This window comes from Nuphar pumila, chromosome 13, assembly GCF_984573655.1.
Source record: "Nuphar pumila chromosome 13, dmNupPumi1.hap1.1, whole genome shotgun sequence".
Classification (NCBI taxonomy): Eukaryota; Viridiplantae; Streptophyta; class Magnoliopsida; order Nymphaeales; family Nymphaeaceae; genus Nuphar; species Nuphar pumila.
This window is the reverse complement of record NC_143261.1, coordinates 962,728-983,144: the sequence shown is the minus strand read 5'-3', so window position 1 is coordinate 983,144 and position 20,417 is coordinate 962,728. Positions and strand designations below refer to the sequence as shown.

The following is a 20,417-nucleotide window of genomic DNA, read 5'->3' as shown; positions in this document are numbered from 1 at the left end:
ACCTTCTTGAAGATTGGTCATCTCATGAATGCATAGACATTGGGGATTCAAAAAGAGTTGAAAGTTGGCTCAAGTATTTATTCTTCTTCCTCTCTCTTCTCTCTTGTTTTATATTCTTTGGTTCTATGGCCAACAAAGAAGTGGTGATGGTAGTCCCAATCAAATTTGATCGAGAGAACAACAATTTATGGGCTACCGCCATTAAAAGAATGCTTATTGGTAAAGGATTATACGAGTATGTTGATGGTTCCACAATTGAGCCACAACTCACTCTCACAAAATTCATTAAAGAAAATGATGAAACCATTAAGGAAGAAGCCCTCAAAGGAGAAGAAAAGGAAAAGGCTTTTATGGGTTATAAGAAAGCCTTGAAAGAATAGGAAATTGTCCATGCTAAGATACTTTCCCTATGTTAAAATGTAATGGTCTTTTTATATATATATTCATATATATAAAGAGAGATACATATACAGTATATATATGTATATGTATCTATCTTAGTATATATATAAATATATATTTCAAATCTGATAAGGGTATATCGGTCATTTCCCATATTTTACGCATATTCTCATTTGAGAATATGATTGTATTTTCTTTCCTTTTTTATTTCTTTTTTGTCTTTCTTTTTATTTTTTGTTTTATTCAATGTTGTACATGGGGGGCCCACAACATATACGTTGGAGCCCCCCTCCAACGGTTATATTTATAACCGTTGGAGGGACTCCAACGTATATGTTGGAGCCCCCCCCCTTCTCCAAGTGTATATATAGGGGTGATCCCCCTCTAGCCTTTTATGCTTTTGTAAACCCCCCTTTGGGATTCAATATATTGAAAGTCATATTTTTTTATGCCCTTGTGCATGTGTATCTGTGCCTTTGTGCACTTGTGAGAGTTCTCCTTGTGCCTTTGTGCACACTTCTTGTTTCTAAATTTGTGTTTGCACACAAATTCTCCATTTTTATAGAGATTTTCACACCCTATTTATGGGAAGTATGAACGAAGATACATGTGAAACTATTTTGGAATTTGAGATAGTCAATGAAGCATGGCTCTTTATTAAACAACCTTATACTCAATGTGATATTGCATTTAGATGGGAGCTTCAAAACAAGATACACAATTGTAAACAAGGTGACAAGAGTGTTAGAGAGTACTTTGGCCCTTTAAAGAAGTTGTGGGATCAAATGTCTAAGTTAGAGCCCGTTTGGGAAACTCCCAATGATGCTAAACTTAGAAAGAAACAAATAAATAACAAATAATTTTTTCAATTTATGAAAGGATTGCGACCCGAGTTTGAACAAAGGAGAAGTAATATCATTCATAGTAGAGAAGATGAGCTTCCTCTTATCCAAGAAGTTTTAGCACAAGTTTACATGGAAAAGACTAGATTAAGGTCTCAAAATAAAACAAGAGAAGCAAAAGACAATGTGTTGGCCGTTTCAAAACCAGGATCCAACACTCATACATACAAACCCCCACACTTTTATAAGAACAATAACTATGAGAAAAATAATGTGTATGAGAGAAAAGGAGATGGAGGTATTTTTTGTCATAATTTTGGAGATTGAGACAATAAATCGTATTGCCCGGAATTCAAGAACAAAGATGAAAAAAAAATGCTTCGGATGGTACTTCAAGTTGATCAAGACTTTTCAAGCAAATCAATTTCAAACATATCCCTTTAGGCACTGCAACCTCTTCTCAAAGGGCAATCCGTGACCGATGGTGCCCTCTATTCATATTCTCCTCCAGGTATGACTCCTTGGCTTTTAGACTCGGATGCCTCGTTTAATATGGCGTATGATGAATCTATACTTTCCAATTATAGTAATTCTACTAGTAAAAGAAATGTTTTTATTGTCGATGAAACCTCTCTTGATATCAGTAGAATTGAAAATTTTAACAAATATCCTAGTTTTAGTATTCATCAAATAAGATTTGTTCCAAAACTAAATTTAAATTTGCTTTCTTTTTCTCAAATCATTGATCATGGATTTAGAGTCCCCTTCACTTTTAACCAATGCTTAATACAGGATCTCCAGTCTGAGAAGCAGATTGGGGAAGGGCATAGAGAATAAGACTTGTATTATACAAATCAGTTGAAAATCTCTATCAAGACTTTTTGTCTTAATGTTCAAAAATTGGATAAAGTTTTGTAACATCAAAAACTAGGACATCCTATTATGTATAAATTATCCAATGTTCTTCGTCCGAGGATCTTTTGTAATGAACAAATCTCATGTATTGATTGTATTTTTTGCTAAAATGAAATCAATTTCATATCAAGAAAGGTTTTTCTCTGCTTCTAAAAGTGTCTTGAATTAGTCCACTATGATGTTTGGGGTCCTTCCCATTGTTGCCTTCAAAGGAGGATATATGTATATGTTATTTTTGTGGATGATTAATCCCGCTATACTTAGATATATTTTCTTAAACATAAATATGAAGTATTTGAGAATTTTAAAAAAAATTGTTAGTTAGTGACAAACCTTTTGAAAACCAATATATCTATTTTTCTTCATGATTCAAGGGGTGAATACATGTCTAATGACTTTCAATAATATCTAAGAGAAAATGAAATACTTTATCAAAGGTCATGTGCTAATACACCACAGCAAAATGGTTTGGCCGAAAGAAAGCATCGGCACATAATAAAAACCACTAGAACTCTTATCATATCTAAGAGTGTTCCCAAATATTTTTTTGCTGAAACAGCTCTTACTGCCATTTACCTTATAAATATGTTGCCCTCTTCAAAAATTCAAAAATTTTCACCATATGAAAAAACTTATAATGTCTCTCTTGATTATCCTAGACTACTGGCCTTTGGTTGTAGATGGTTTGTACTCACCATTAAGAATGATAAATTATCTCCTAAGGCCATCTTATATATATTCTTAGGATACGGAGAAAGCCAAAAAGGGTTTAGGTGTTATAATACTAAAAATAATAAGTTATATATTTCTAGAAATATCACATTTTTAGAGCAAGAAAATAGTTTTGACATTATCACACCAAAAGATGAAAATGAATAAAGTTTTTAGAAATATCCCTTGAAAACACCACAAAAAATGAAGACATTAATGAGATAACTTGCAATAAATATGAATCTAATGAATCCCAGGATCATCCAAATGTCATTCAATATCAAAGAAGTAAAGATAATGAATAACTCAGTGCCTTGAAAAAATATTCAAAAACACAAAAGAACAAGAAAACACAAGAATTAGGCACTCAGAGAGACAACGTAGAGTCCCAGATAGATTTTTGTCATATGATTCATTTGAACCTCATTATAGAGTTTGTTTGCCAAAAATTTATTCATACTTTGAACCTTCCACATATAATCAAGCAAAGGACTATCCTAAATGGCAAAATACTATGAATGAAGAAATTAAGGCCTTAGAGAAATCCCAAACTTGAGAATTATCTGACATACCAATCAACAAGAAAGCAATAGGATGTAGGTGAGTATGTAAAGTCAAAACTAAAAGTATGGATCTCTAGAAAGACACAAAGCTAGGTTAGTCGCCAAAAGATATGCTCAGAAATATGGAATTGACTATGATAAAACATTTGCTCCTGTAGCACGAATGACTAATGTTAAAATTCTCATAGTCATAGCTTTTGTTAAGAAGTGGCTAATTTAACAAATGAATGTTAAAAATATTTTTTTAAATGGTGATTTAAAAGAAGTATACATGGATCCACTCCCTGGATATAATATTCCTAAGGAAAGAGTTTTGCGCCTTAGAAAAGCTTTTTATGGTCTTAAACAAGCTCCAAGAACTTGGTATGATCTTTTTAGTTTTGTTATGCTTAAGCTTTGGATATACTTCCTGTTATACTAACACTGCTTTGTTTGTTAAGAACTTCGCTGCAATTATTGTTATTTTGTTACTTTATGTTGATGATATGATCATAACTGGAGTAGATCAAGTTAAATTTATTCTTAAGCAAAGATTTGAAACGACTGACCTTGGTTTTCTCATATTTTTCTTAGCGGTTGAGGTTGCATATTCCCCTAGAGGGTATTTGTTGTCTCAATCCAAGTTTGCAACTAAAATTATTGACATGTCTGAAATTATCGACGACAAAAGAGTAGATACTCCTGAAGTGATAAATGCAAAGATTAAAATTGATGATAGAGAACCTCTAGACGATCCTACTCCATATCGACAGATGATTGGAGCATTGACATACTTCACTATTACTAGACTAAATATAGCGCATGCAGTTCACATGGCCATTCAATTTCAGTACTCTCCTACCCAATGTTGTAAAAAGTGTTGAGGCGAAGCGAGAAGCTCCACCAAAAACTGAGGGGAGACGTAAGCCTCAAGGCGTAAAGCGTAAGCCTCAATTTTTTGTTTTGAAAACTTAAAAAAAATATAAAAAATATCTCAAATTATAAATAAATTTAAAAAATGCTTTATTGATAAAGCAACAACCAACAAGAAATAAAAAATCTCAAATAAATACCAAAAAATATAAGATTAACATGTAAAATTAACATTAATGCAACAACAATGATATAGTTGTACAACTGTGTTAAAATGTAAAACTGTACATATATGTATATATAATAATATTATATTATTATATATATATATATAAATACATTTTTAATTTCTTTCTTTTCTGTATTTTTTTTCCTTTATTTTTATTTTTTGTCTTTATGTCATCTAGTTCAGTTTGAACTAGAATGACTAGCAATAGAGCTGTTGGACTGACACAGTCCAACAGCTCTTAATAGAGCTGTTGGACTGTGCCCAACAGCTCTATTGAGTCCTCTTTCAACTGTGTATATAAAGGGGTGCAGCCCCTCTTGTATTTCACTCCAATGCTTCTTAAGCAATTGGTTTTTCATATCAATAAAGAATACATTTTTATTTTTATTTTGTTTCCAGTTATACCCTTTTTAAGGGTTATGCTTTAGTGTCATTCTTGACACTTGCTCTTGTTAATCAAAGCTCGTGTTTCGAAGATCCCCATTTCATTTCATGGTATCAGAGCCGCGGAAGTACTAAATCTTGAGGAAAAGCTGCCTCGGTTTCCGTGCCCGTTTGCAAAAGTGTTCGCCACTTGAAGAGAAGTGTTTTATCACTTCATTGGAGAAGATTTCACATCTTGTTGTATTGTTTTTTTTTTCTTTCTTTCTCATTTTCCTTCTTGTTTCTCTTCTATCCCTATTCTTTCTCTCCTTGTAATCGATGGATGACAATGATAAAGTCACCATCATGCCTATGAAACTAAGCGATACGAACTATGTAATATGGGCTTCAATCATGAAGCACCATATATGGGGAAAAGGCTTATGGGGGATTGTGGATGGTTCCGATTCGGAACCTAAGCTATCTCTTACTAAAAAGGAGGGAGATAAAGACGTCCCTCTATCGGAAGAAGAGAAAATCACGGCTATTGCCTCATACGAGAAGAAATGGAAAGAATGGAGAATATCTCATGCGAAGATAATGTCATGGCTTATCAATAGCGTTGACATTAAAAAATGCTCAAGTCTTGCCAAATTTGATCATGCCGATAAGGCATGGGAATACCTTAAGAATATGTATTCCCTTAAAGATATTGCACACGTGTGCAACCTCCAAGAAAAAGTTCGAATGATGACACAAGGAGACAAAACTATTCGTGAATATTACAATGGGTTGTCCGAACTTTGGGAAGAACTTTCCCTTTTAGAACCAAAGTGGCATTGTGCCGAAGACATCGAGCTTCGTCAGAAACAACTCGATGTTGAACATTTTTACCAGTTTATCACTGGATTAAGGCCGGAATTTGAAACCACTAAATCGGCCCTACTTCACCGGGGAAAAATTCCTTCTATTGTTGAAACTATTGAAGAGTTAACAATTGAAGAAAATCGTCTCCGGAAAGGTTCTTTAAAAATTGAAGATGATTCCGTTTTAGCCGTGTCTAGACCAGGGAATCATGTTCGATCATATAGGCCTCCTCACTTTAACCGACAAAATGGTGACTATGATAAGAAGAAAGTTATTTGTCATCACTGTCATGAACCGGGACACTACAGGCCACAATGTCCCAAACTTAAGGAGCTGAGAGAAAAAAGAGCTGCAATTGCTGGATCGGAGCCTAAAGATCAGGATGCACCAGTTTCCCTGGCCCAACTAATGGAGATCCTTCAGCCTCTCATCAAAGGTGCCTCTTCCTCATCTGAAGCTTCAACCGGCGCAGCAGCCTCATCTTTTTCTGATTTAGGTAAAATTTCTTGGCTTCTTGACTCTGGTGCATCTTTTCATATGACCCCAAATAATCAAAGTCTATCCAAATGTGTTAAAAATAAAACAAGTGTGTCAAAGGTCTTTACTGCTGATGGGACTTCTCTTGAAATAGAAGGAATAGGAGATTTTGAAAAAATTTATAAAACAAAAAATTTTTTTATTCCAGAAATTAGACATGTTCCCAAATTAAATTTAAATCTTTTATCTGTATCTCAAATTTCTGATTATGGGTGTAATATTTCTTTTTCTTCTCATGGTTGTTGGGTACAGGATCGCCAGTCAGGCAAGCTGATTGGGGAAGGCCATAGAGAAGGAGGACTCTATTACATGGATTTTTTGGAAATGCCGAAGAAAGCTTTTTGTTATAATATTCAAAAAATAGAGTTGGAACTGTGGCATAAGAGACTTGGTCACCCACATATAGCCAAAATCCAACATTTTCCAAATCTAGGGAAATTTTGTAACTCTGAATCATTTGATTGTAAAGATTGTATTCTCGGCAAAATGAAAAGATTACCATTTCAGAACAGAACCTTTTTCTCTTCAAGACCACTTGAATTAATACACTCGGATGTTTGGGGTCCTGCACCAGTAATTTCTAAAGGAGGATTTGTTTACTATGTTATTTTTGTCGATGATTTCTCCCGACATACGTGGATGTACTTTCTCAAACATAAGTCTGAAGTATTTTCATACTTTCAAACTTTTCATAATATGGTTAAAAACAAATTTCAAAATGATATTACTATTTTTCGCACAGATTCAGGGGGAGAGTTTTTATCCACAGATTTTCAAAATTATCTTAAATTGCATGGCATCACACATCAAAGATCTTGTCCTTATACACCTCAACAAAATGGACTGGCAGAACGAAAACATCGCCATATTATAGAAACCACTAGAACTTTATTAATAGCAAATCAAGTCCCTAAAGACTTTTGGGCAGAAGCTGCCTTAACTGCCACCTATCTCATTAATAGGATGCCATCTTCTTCGTTACAAAATATCACTCCCATTGAAAAACTTATGAACATTTCTCCAGACTACTCTAGATTAAGAATATTTGGGTGCAAATGTTTCATATTTACTGACAAAAATGATAAACTTTCCCCTCGTGCGATTCCCTGTGCCTTTTTAGGATATGCTGAAAACCAGAAAGGTTATAGATGTTTTGACTTCAAAAATAATAAACTATATGTGTCTAGAAATGTTTCCTTTCTTGAAAAGGAGAGCTTCTTTGATTTTAGAAAATTAAAAGACGTCACTGAGTACTCCTTTTTGCTAGATCTAACATCAACATCTGATGAATATGACCTTGACTGTAACTTTGATGATGATCAAAGAATTATTGATCTTAATGTTGAAAATGAAGAAGTTCATAGAGATACTAGTATTCAATATTCCAGGCGACAAGAGTCTAATACTCCATGTGCACTTGAGAAATATTCTAACATTCCAACTAGACAATCATCCCGGATCTCGAGGCCTCCAGAAAAGTTTGTATCATACGAGTCTTTCTCACCCACATATAGGGCAGTTATTGCATTAATTCACTCATATGAAGAACCATCCACATATTTTCAAGCAAAAAATGATATCAAATGGATAGAAGCCATGAAAGTTGAATTAGATGCACTTGAAAAGGCTTCTACATGGAATATTCAAGATCTTCCTCCAGGGAAGAAAACTATAGGATGTCGATGGATTTATAAAATTAAAACCAAGAGTGATGGTACTCTTGAAAGATATAAAGCCCGTTTAGTAGCCAAAGGTTATGCCCAAGAACATGGGATTGATTATGAAGAAACCTTTGCTCTGGTGGCTCGTATGACTACTGTCCGAACCTTAATTGCCTTAGCTTCTATCAAAAAATGGTCTATTTTTCAAATGGATGTCAAAAATGCTTTTTTAAATGGAAAGCTAGTTGAAGAAGTATATATGGAACCCCCTCCTGGTCTAAGTATTCCTAAGGGTAAAGTCCTTCGCTTAGAAAAAGCTCTTTATGGACTTAAACAAGCATCAAAAGCTTGGTATGATAGGTTTAGTCGTGTTATGATTGATATTGGTTTTCAATTCTGTTTAACTGACACTGCTTTGTTTATTAAGAATTCTGATGCAGGGATCATTGTGCTTCTTCTCTATGTGGATGATATGATCATCACCGGAAGCGATAAACAGGGAGTTGAAACAATCAAAACACTTCTTAAATCTCATTTTGAAATGACTGATTTGGGCTTGTTGAGATATTTTTTAGGCATTGAAGTTGCTTATTCTCCTAGAGGATATTTATTATCTCAGACTAAATTTGCTTTTGATATTGTTTTCAGGTCTGGTATTACTGATGATAAGAAAGTTGACACTCCAGAAGTTGTTAATGTTAAAATGAAGATTGATGATGGAGAACTTCTTGCAGACCCTACTCCTTACAGACAGCTTGTCGGGGCACTTTCCTATCTATCCATTACCAGACCAGATATAGCACATGCTGTTCATACAGCAAGTCAATTTCAACATGCTCCTACTTCTGTTCATATGGGAGCAGTCATGCGTATTATCAGATACATCAAGTCCTCTCTTTCACGAGGACTTTTCTTATCTTCCTCCTCTTGTCTTGATTTAATTGCATATACTGATGCTGATTGGGGAGGTGATCCCAATAACAGACACTCAACCACTGGCTTTTGTGTCTTTTTAGGGGAATCATTAATCTCGTGGAGGTGTAAAAAGCAGCAGAAGGTATCTCTCTCATCCACCGAAGCTGAATACAGAGCCATGGCAACCACGACCATGGAAGTAGTTTGGCTCCGACGACTGCTTGCTGACATGGGAGTTGAAGCAACAAAGGCTTCACAAATGTGTTGTGACAACAAAAGTGCGATCTACATTGCCAGTAACAGAACATTCCACGAACGCACCAAACACATCGAAATGGATTGTCACTACGTCAGAGAGGAATATCTACACGGGATAATTGATCTGCCATATGTCACTTCAGAATATCAGTTAGCAGACCTCTTTACAAAGCCTCTCGCTGCTCCCCGATTTCACTTTCTCTTAGACAAACTTTCGCTCATTGTACCGTAAGTTTGAGGGGGAGTGTTAAAATGTAAAATTGTACATATATGTATATATAATAATATTATATTATTATATATATATATATATAAATACATTTTTAATTTCTTTCTTTTCTGTATTTTTTTTCCTTTATTTTTATTTTTTGTCTTTATGTCATCTAGTTCAGTTTGAACTAGAATGACTGTTGCTAGTCAAGTCCTGTCCAGACTTGACTAGCAATAGAGCTGTTGGACTGACACAGTCCAACAGCTCTTAATAGAGCTGTTGGACTGTGCCCAACAGCTCTATTGAGCCCTCTTTCAACTGTGTATATAAAGGGGTGCAGCCCCTCTTGTATTTCACTCCAATGCTTCTTAAGCAATTGGTTTTTCATATCAATAAAGAATACATTTTTATTTTTATTTTGTTTCCAGTTATACCCTTTTTAAGGGTTATGCTTTAGTGTCATTCTTGACACTTGCTCTTGTTAATCAAAGCTCGTGTTTCGAAGATCCCCATTTCATTTCAAACTGGTAGGGGTCACCTTGTGTTGGGGTGTTGCAGGTTAGTGCACGTCACCTTGTGTTGGGGTGTTGCAGGTTAAAACCCAATGTTAGAGTTGTATAACTGGTAGGGGTCTGACTAACCCCAACTTGCCTTTAAAAAAAAAATGAAAAGAAATAGAGACGAGACGAGAGTACAAAGACAAAGAGTGTGAGACGAGAGAAAGAAGAAAGAGATAGACAAAGAGAGAGAGAGAGAGAGAGAGACGAAAGAGAGGGATGAGAGAGATACAGACAAAGAGAGACGAGCGAAAGAGGAGAGAGAGAGAAGTGTACCTTCTTCTTCTTCTTTGCCAGAGACGCAGGGAGACCAAGAGACGCAAGAGAGCAGGGAGGGAGACTTCGGGCTATTTAGCCCTAAAATTGAGTTAAATGGAGGCTTTGACCCCCATTTGACTCGATAAATGTGAGGTGCACGCCTCATGCTTGAGGCACGCCTCGCCCTGAAGCTCACACCTCATAGCATATGAGGCGTACGCCTCATGGCAAGTGTGCCTAAAGCTTGTACCTCAAGGCAAAAAGGCCCTCATCTTGAGGCGATACGTGTTTTTTGCGCCTTGAGGCGCGTTTTTAACAACATTGCTCATACCACTATGCACATGAGTGTTGTGATGCATATTATTAGATATTTGAAAATTTTTGCTTCTAAAGGGTTATTTTTATTTTCGTCTTCTCCTCTTAATTTAATTGCTTATTCTTACTCTGATTGAAGGGAGACTCAAATGACAAACGCTCAACTATTAGTTTCTGTGTTTTTGTAAGAGATTCTATGGTATCATAAAAATCTAAGAAGCAACAAAAGGTATCTCTATCCTACACAGAAACCTAATATCGAGCTATTGCAACTACTACGACTGAAATTGTTTGGTTGAGGTGTCTTCTCAAGGATATGGGAATAATCGTGACAGAGTCATCAAGACTATGCTGTGATAACAAGAGGGACATCTACATTGTTGGAAATCACACTTTTCATGAGCGCACTAAACATATTGAGATGTACTGTCATCATGTTCGCGAAGAATTTGTGAAGAAGACCATTTCATTGCCATACGTGACTTCACAATATTAGCTTGCAGATTTTTTTATAAAAGCCTTGCCTTCCCCAAGGTTTTACTTCTTGTTGGACAAACTTTCGGTAATGCCACTGTAAGTTTGAGAGGGAGTGTTAATAAAAATATATATGTAAATATATATGTTTACATATATATATATATATATATATATATATATATATATATATATATATATATATATTTCTATACATATATATCCTAGGGGCATGTTGGTCTTTTCACATGTACAAAAATCATTAAGTGTATTTGTATCTTCTATTTTTCCTTTTATTTTTTTATTGTTGTAATTATTCTCAGCCTCAAGAGCTTATTGGGAATATCCCAATATAGTCGTTGGACCCTACCCGATGACTACATTTTTGGCCATTGGGTAGGTCCCAACGGCTCCTTTGAGCCTCCGTGTGTATATATATATGGGGTTAACCCCCAAACAATGTATGCTTCCTCTAAGGGATTCTTCCCTAATAAAATTGATTATTTTATGTGCGTTCTCAGTCCATAAGTAGTTCATACTTGTGTTTTCCCATAAGAGGTTGTATTCTCAAAGTGTTCTCTTGCCCATAAGTGGCACACCAAAGCATATACTTCAGTTTGTGACAACATGTGGAGTGATCGTTTATATTCACACCATGCCCATGACAAATTTGCGACACTTGCACATTTATTAGCCATCAATACATGCATTCTTGTCATCCTTTTCTCTATCATGTACAAGATATCACCATATCATCGGTAACATCCTTCACTACCATAAAAGGATGCATGCAGTTAGCCCCACATTGAAAGCTATAAGCTAAGAGCATAAAGCATCATAGAGAAAAAAAATGAATAGCAAGAGGTGTCAACAAGAACTAAAAGGAATGCATCAGTCTTTAACCTGATCATCCTTATGGTGGCTCCTGACTTACATGACCCCCGGAACTCATATACCCTGCCTGAAGTAATTACCCTTATTAAGCACTTAGTGATGTCCTTTCATAATGCTCTTGCAGTAGGTCAGGAAGCCAATATCATTGGCATTTGGAAGCTAAAAAAAGCCCTAGGTGACAAACTAATATGCAATATGGGTTAATGAAATCATACAACCAACATGAAAAGTTACCTGAACATAATTCATGAGAGGAATTGTTTTCCGCATCATCAAGCATACAACAACCTGGAAAACCGTAGTATTTGCAATAAGCAATCCACCTGATTTTTCAAGCATCCATAAAGCCACCTCATGAACAATCAGCTATTCTACATATAAGAAAATCTCTTTAGTTCTGAAACTGATGGATGAAGTATCATTATACCTTGCTAAAGTATCCTGTCAGCAGTGTACTGTGCGAACAATTTGGTTGAAGAAAGGAGAAAAGCAAGTTCATCAACTGTAATGACAGAAAATTAGCTCCAATGCAATGATAATCACCTTGTGATCTACCCTATCAGGATTTCATCTGTGCAAGACAAAAATAAATAAATAAATCAAATACCTCATTATCCTCTACTAGTGTCTTCAATATAACATCAACTTCGCAAGTGAATATCTCGCATGCTATGAAAGGAAACCTGAATTTGAACAAAACAATAAACATAACAAAATGATAAATACATATACAAATGTATTCTTTCAAAGAAATCCACAAAATCGAGAGGAAAGGACCAACACAATGTCAATCAGTGTCCTACTTGAGCATGAAAATTCAGAGTCTTACTTGTAAGCTCGTTTCTTTTCAGCATCTTCTGGAGGGTCTTCCACAATGTATTGCAACATAAGCTCCACCTGAGCTCTATCTCGAAGACTAGTAGATTGCAGAGTCAAACATGAGTACAAATAGTGGAAATGGAAATATATTATTGCTTAAAGATGAGAGATACAAAACTATAAATATGTAGAAGCCAGCATCCTGGAAGATTTATTCTCAGCTCACACGAGATACTGTGTAACTCTGCAAGCCACAGCGGACTAACTAGTAAAAAATTTGCTCCACTCAATGTTGTGAAAAGCGTTGAGCCATAGCAAGGCGCTCCATCAAAACATGAAGCAAGACGTAAGCCTCGAGGCGTAAAGTGTAAGCGTCAAAAATATATTTTTAAAAACTTTAAAAGTATCTAAAAACACAAATAAATACAAGAAAAGCTTTATTGATGAAGCAACAATCAATAAGACATAGGAAATCTAAAGTTTTAACTTTTAAACAAATATCAAACTATTTTTTCAAGCACTAGAACACATGTAATAATGTATATCTAATTATCTATACTTACACGCACCAACAAAAAAAGTTAAACTTATTTTAGTTTCCATGATCTAATGACACAAACTAACAGTCACAAATTCACATAGACAAACTTTATATACAAAATTAGAAACATGCACATACACAATCTTTATAAAGAGAAGCATGGTCCTTAAAATTAGCATGCATGCATGAAATGACAAAAGCAAAAAATTACATTTCAACTTTTCTACTTATCATCAAAAAGTGGGTGTGCAGGTGGGTGGGTGGGCATGCATGCAAATATAATTATAAAAGTCGCCTGTATGTGTACTAATTCAGAACTCATGGAATGGTTAGAAAACATGGAACCTCCATGTTTTTCATTGTTATGGCACATCTTCATATAAGATAACCATTTCATGCCTTACACAATAGAGTAGTTTTGCACTTTTAATTTCTAAACAAGAACCTGGCATCACCTTGGCAACATTAGGCCAATTGACACCATCATGTAAGCCAGACACCTGAACTTTTGACAACCTTGAGATAAATCGGTGTCAGCTACAAATTCTGGAAATGGCCCAACTAGTTTTCAATGTTTAACTGCATGTTCTGTAAATCAGACCCTACAAACATGACATCTATAGTTTACGTAGTGAAAAACATGCATTAGATTAGAATTTGCATTTACACAGGTTTTTTACATCAATATCTTATACTCCATCAAATTCTACAATAAAAGCAGGGTTTTTTATAAAAATAATCTGATCCAAAAACATGACAACCTAAAACACCAATTAATTACAATCATCAAGGAGGAGGGAAGAAGAAGAAGAGGGGAAGAAGAACAGAGGAAGAAGAAAAGAAAAGGAGCAAGAAAAAAGAAAGTGGAGGAGGAAAGAAGAAAGAAGAGAAGAAGAAGAGATGAAGGAGAGAGAGAGAGAGAGTACATACCCAAGTGAGAGAGAGTGTGCCCATTCGCTACTCTCTTCTTCTTTAGAGAGAGAGAGAGACATCGCTGGTGGTGGCTGCCACCGATGGTGGCTGTCACTGCTGGTGGCTGTAGGCGATGGTGGGGAGGAAAGAGAGGGGTGGGAGGAGATGAAAGGGGAAATTACTAACGTTGGGCCTTCCCTTTTGTTTGCCTTTTTATTGATTTTGATCAAATGAGGGTTTTGACCTCATTTGACCATGGCAAATTGAGGCATGTAACTCACCCTGAGTCACACTCCTCGTGTATGAGGAGGCGCATGCCTCAACCATTGGGGGAATGGTGCATGCCTCAACCATTTTTGCGCCTTATGCTTGCGCTTCAAGGCAAAAAGCCCCTCGCCTTGGGGAGAGGCGTGCTTTCAATAACATTGGCTCCACTACTTCATACCAGAAAACAGTAGTTCTTAGCAAATAAAGACAATAACTACTACTTTATGCTACCAGAATATTCTATTTTTGTCTTTTCCATGTACTTTACTTTGAGCAAGGTGCAGGAAACTTGGCTACACCTATGTCCAATAGCCATACTTGTTACAACGCCCACCCTAGAGACTCAATATTGCATTGTTAACACCCATTTTTTCCTGTTAGGATTCTCTCTTTTAAAGACTAAAAGGAATGATTATCTTAATTCTAAATAATTTCAAACCATAAAGAAAACTATACAACCACCATCTAAAATAGACAAAATGAAAATAATATACAAACAGCAGGAAGGCTTAGCATTTCCTAAAGACAGATGACTATGTCACAAGGATACAGCTGTAGATACACGGATACAGCCATTTTATGAAGTTTCCAATATGACTCATGCACAAGAGGATGTAGAACGGGAGTCAAAATGGAGTATTTGTGTGACATAGGTGGACCGGCTCACAAGATCAAGTTGTGCAGAATAAATCACAAACCATTGTTATCCTCACAAATTTGACTTGCCAAAAGCAAAGGGCGGGAATTATGGGGTTGGGTTAGTAAATAGAATAACTAAAAGCCACTTGATCTTCACAGAAATGACATACACGTTACATTTTAAGAGGGTGAGATGCTAAAAAAAACTAGGGAAAACTACAATGACCCATTTTTAAGACCAAAAGGTTCCTTTTGACATTCACGTTTCATCCATCACATTGCAGAAATAATCAATCACCAACATTCTATCATTATATATACAAATGTGTACCGAACCACCATAGCTTTTCGTGGTACACATGATTTACATCTCCAAAAGCAAAAAAACTAACCTTTGTTTTGAGCCATTTTTTAAGCACATTTATCTTCATGAATCGTGAACAGTGATTTTTCACCACCTTGAAAATTGAATTTATTCTCTACTATATAGAAAGGAACAAAAAACTAGTTTGAAGTCCAAAAACATACAGGTGGCGACCTCTTATCCATTCGCAACCTACCCTTACCCTCTCTCTCTCTCTCTCTCTCTCTCTCTCTCTCTCTCTCTCTCTCTCTCTCTCTCTCTCTCTCTCCAATTTCTGTACTTTCTCGTGGTTACAAATGGTTTCTAAGAACAAGTTTCTTTATTACGTCACTCTTAATATCCGTAAACAGAACTTTTTAAGCAGCTATATGATTCTTCTTCCCCCTTTCTCTCATGTTTATTTTGGGTAATCATTTCTCATATAATGTCTTACCCTTGGAATTCTTTTTTAATGCAGGTTTTCAGTGGTAATTGAATCCATTGGGTTGGTATTTTATTTGACATGAAACAAAATGAACAGAAAGTTCAGTTTGAAGTTTTTATGAAGTTTCAAATGTTTTGTTAATAGAATAACTTATTTCATCACCCTTGTGTTTTTATGTAAGTTTTGGCTTTTTCAGAGAATTTTTTCCTTTTAATCTACACAACTATTCCTGTCTCTCTATATGCATATCACAGGCAGCATCCTTGTTATGTTGTTTACACCCTTTCGATATGTTTATATATTTGTATTTAATACTGATAGGGATTTTAGTTTTCCTTTATAGTAGGTTCAACTTTACAAATTTAGAAATTCCTAGAATGACTTTGTGATTTTAGGATATCTATATGCATACGCCTATATTAGTAAAGATATTGAATCCTAAAAATGCGGGATCATTTACTATACTTTTTGACATAAAAGGGAGCTAATTTTTAGTTTTCCTAAGACAACCTGAGATGGCATATGTTCAAAATAAATGAATCTGCTTACTGCCGCATTTCTTATAAACAACCTCTTATAATGGTTTCTTAAGGCAACCCATATTGACATAAATTAAAGAAATAAAAAAAAAGTTTGGACATCAATTGGATTTGGATTTGGATTTGGATTTGGATTTGGATTTGGATTTTGAAAAGTACTTCACCAAACCCATATATGGTCCAATAGAATGTAGTGATGAACTGGGAGAAAGTTGACTACTGGTTTAACACATGTACCCTGCATCCCGAGAATGTTCAGAGATATATGGGACGAATTTTATCATACCTAACCTCACTAGGATAGATGTTATTAGGACTTCCTATCCTTAATTAAAGCGTTCATTATTAGCTCCAGGTTATGGAAATGGGTCAGCATGGGTCTAGCCATGTTGTGACTTGACAATTATCCAATTTAAAAAAAAAGTTGGTCCTCTTTTGGATCTGTACCTACCTTGGATCTCATTATAGAATCCTGGGTACCTGTAATACCAAATCCAATGAAAATGACTAGGAACTATTATTTTTTTATGGAAAACGTAAATGGATTTCATTTCATCCAATCCAAACCCAGATCCATGGTTTTTCTTTACCTGATTATGGGACCAACTCCAATGAGGCTCAACCATATGTATCTTGAATTTGACCTAGACACAGGCATAAACTACCCATCTTGAAAATGCAGGATGGGTTCAGTTCAAACCATAGCCACATATGTCATTCTTGGCAATTTCTCGACGATGAAATATCCCGGGAGACTTTGAAAATTTTGATTTTATGGGAAAATTCTCGGGAAAATATTGCCTACTAAAAAATATTATAAATAAATATACAATATAAATTAATATAAATATTTATGATTGGGTTATAAGGTTTTTTATTATTATCAAAACATAGTAATCTCTCGTTGAGGAGGAAAGAGGTACCAGTGCTTTTGTTTTGTAAAGTTTAGCATAGTTTACAATGTGTTTGGAAAAGATAATGGTTTACAATGTGAAGGGACAAAAAATAGTCCCATATCAAAGAAGGGGAAAGACCTCCCCTCCTACATCTATTTAAGGGGGCCCTTCCCTCTCCCTTTGCTGCATTAAAAAAAGGCAGCTATTCACATGGGTAGAGTCCATGTGAGCAGCTTTTTTATTAATTTTTAAGTGAGGCTTTCATGCCCTTGCTTTAAATAAAGTTTTCTTTCTTTGCATTAAATAATAGTTTTTTCTTTTCTTGCCATTTTAGTTGTTTTAGTTGTTAGTTGTGTTAAATACGCGAAAAAACTCGCGATATTCAAAGTGAGCAAGATTTTGAAAATCTCGCAAAATTATCGGGAAAAGCACGCTTGGTGATTATATCATGAGATTTTCAAAATCTCGGCACTATTTGTGACTGGTTCAAACCCAAAGTTGAAATTGCCACTCCTTTTGCATCCTTAATCATGTGCATGACTTGTACACACACACGAACACACGGTAAAGTTTTGGTACTAATGAAGGTACAAAACTATTGAACTTGAAATGATAGGTGCAAGCTGTACTGAATATCTGTTACTAATGAATGTACAGAACTATTGAGCTTGAAATCATAGGTTCATCCTGTATTGATTCAATCTGACCACATAGATGTGTTCAACATGGTTTGCTTGCTAAAGATGAAACCTTGGGTTGTGTTTTTTGGACGTAAGAAGATATTGAGTCATGAAATTTGGCACATTGTGGGCCATTGATCTTTGAAACCCTTGATAAACCTACTCACATGTCATGATCACAATATTCAAAACTTATTTCCAGCTAAAAAAACATGCATATCATATTTGTAGGGTCTGATCTACAAAAAATTTACAAAATATATATGAAAAAAGGTGATTTCTACTCAATAGTTTTTTACCTTCATTAATACCAAACATTTACCGATACATATATTATTTATTTATGTATTCATTCATTTATTCATTTATTTATTTATTTATACAGACCACTTTGATTCAAATCCAAATCCAAGACCCAACATCCCAAGATAATCTGAAGTTCTGAACTTGCTATCAGGATGGAGCAATATTGAAATTTTTTTGAAATGTATTTTTGAAACATGATTTTTTTGTTTCATTTCAAAAGTAATCTTTTAAACTGAGTTTTGCTAACTATGGGTCTTACCATGGTTGGATCTTTATTACATTTAGTATTGTCTTTATTGAAGTTTATTGTGAAGATTTTCTAAGGGAGTATAGAATGGATATGTCCCAATTTGACCCACTTACATTGTCCAACCATGAAAAAATTTGTGGTTGGTTGTAAACTCTATTTAAGCTCTACATGATACGGATCATCTGATATGATTACAATCCTACCTCTCTATTTGAGACCATCCTTTGTACTTTTCTGGTTTGAGCCAAAATTTTAAACCCCTTATGATTTGGATTTCATTTAGTGAGTATGAATCTCGTAAAAAAACGGAGATAATCCTAATCTATGTTAGTTTAATTAAATTAGAATCTATAATTGACATAAAACAGATGCAATTTTCTCCCTCATACCTCCATAGTTGGGATGTTTCTCCCATATCTGTTTCAGAGGTTGGCATTACGAACTAGTATATAAATTGTTTGGATTAGCAGCATGCTCAGAACCCATAAATGTGACGTTATGCACACACAAAGGGTAAGTTGAGTGATTGAGTGAAAAAATATTTTCCATGGTAGGGTTAAAGATATTACAAATTGATGAGCCGACTATTCAAAGCTTTGCATTCTTGAATTATTTCTTCCTCATCAAAAAGCTCTTCCAATGTGTAGTTTTCTTTGTCTAAAATAGATTCAACCTGGAAATTAAACAAAATGATGCAAGGAAAGGTATCAGAACCACAAAAAGGAATCTTATAAGCATTAATTAAATTACTTGATGCAGTTGAAAAAGGAAACGTGAATAGCCACAGAGCATGGCCAGCCACAGAAGCAAAGCGAACAGATGACGTAGCACTGAAAATAGCTGATCAAGATACGAACCACGATAATGAGGTCCACAAACCAATAACCAATAAAAGTAGCAGACGTTATTTCGGGTGTGCACAACACCCACTTGACTGTCAATCGTAAGAGACAACCCAAAAAAGGAAAAAAAATCCGTTTGTATATCCATCACCTTTTATATGCTGACCAGTCATAATGCATGAAAAAAAAATTAAAAGATTAAAGTGTTTCAAGCGTGTCCAGCTTAAGCGACCCAAATGTGGCTGATTGTATCAGCCCTTCAAACCATGAAACGAGTAAATACTTACTATAGCTAAAAATTAGCACACTTGGAGATTGTACATAGCAACGATAATCGAAACCCACTAAATGCCTCTGCCATAAATGTGAAACCCGTGCATCACTAGAATACATAGTTCAGGCATGCGCGCTCTTCTCGCATATACATCTAAGTAGAAGCCTTTCCATGGACCACAACAACAACCATTACAGCACGGGGTGCTTGAATTTGTTACATATAGATTTAGATCAAGAAATAAGATAAACTAAAAAGACATGAAAGCACAAACAATCACCGCTACTTTTACCACTCGGCGAAGTGGTATGCAAAAGCTTCCAATTCCCCGGCATACGCTACCGTTAATGAGCAGAACAGCATAAACGACACCGACAGAATCAAGCGACCCTAATCTCGATGGCAAAAAAAGCAGAAACCAAACCTCAAAAAGTAAACAGAAAGAACAAAAGAGGCGGAGCTTACAGGAGATGCTGTGGAGAGGCCGGTCATGCGCCAAAACATCTTGGCAGGATGGAAGGTGTGTCAGAGAAAAAGGTTAAGGATCTGCTTGCCCTAGGCGAGAGAGAGAGAGAGAGAGACGAGCAGGAGGAGGGGAGTGTGGGAAGGGAGCCCCTAGAAGTGATATCCGCTCTTGAGCAGGAAAGGGATGGCGGGCTACAGTACATACAGTGAAGGGAGGTGGTGGGGGGCTGGAATCTTGGTGATGAATGATTATAGCGGGATCGGAGGCTGAACTACCAGAAGAAGAGAAAAGGATCTGCTTATCACGAATCACGGGCCCTCCGAACCAAACCCTTGAAACAGGCGACACGGATGGGGATGGATGGATGGACGGCT

At 35.6% G+C, this 20,417-nt stretch overlaps 1 protein-coding gene across 1 annotated transcript in view; it reads right to left on the bottom strand.

Annotated features, from left to right (window-relative positions):
* LOC149817440 (uncharacterized) overlaps positions 1-20,348 on the bottom strand; it is a 51,066-nt gene extending 30,718 nt beyond the window's left edge. Inside the window, exons 1-6 of the mRNA XM_089984483.1 lie at positions 20,043-20,348; positions 19,031-19,134; positions 12,654-12,740; positions 12,432-12,507; positions 12,252-12,326; positions 12,059-12,112 (exon numbers count right to left, since the gene is read on the bottom strand). Coding sequence (XP_089840609.1) covers positions 12,059-12,112; positions 12,252-12,326; positions 12,432-12,507; positions 12,654-12,740; positions 19,031-19,134; positions 20,043-20,081 — 435 coding nt within the window. The 5' untranslated portion in view covers positions 20,082-20,348. The remainder of the gene's footprint in view (positions 1-12,058; positions 12,113-12,251; positions 12,327-12,431; positions 12,508-12,653; positions 12,741-19,030; positions 19,135-20,042) is intronic.
* Positions 20,349-20,417: the final 69 nt, after the last annotated feature.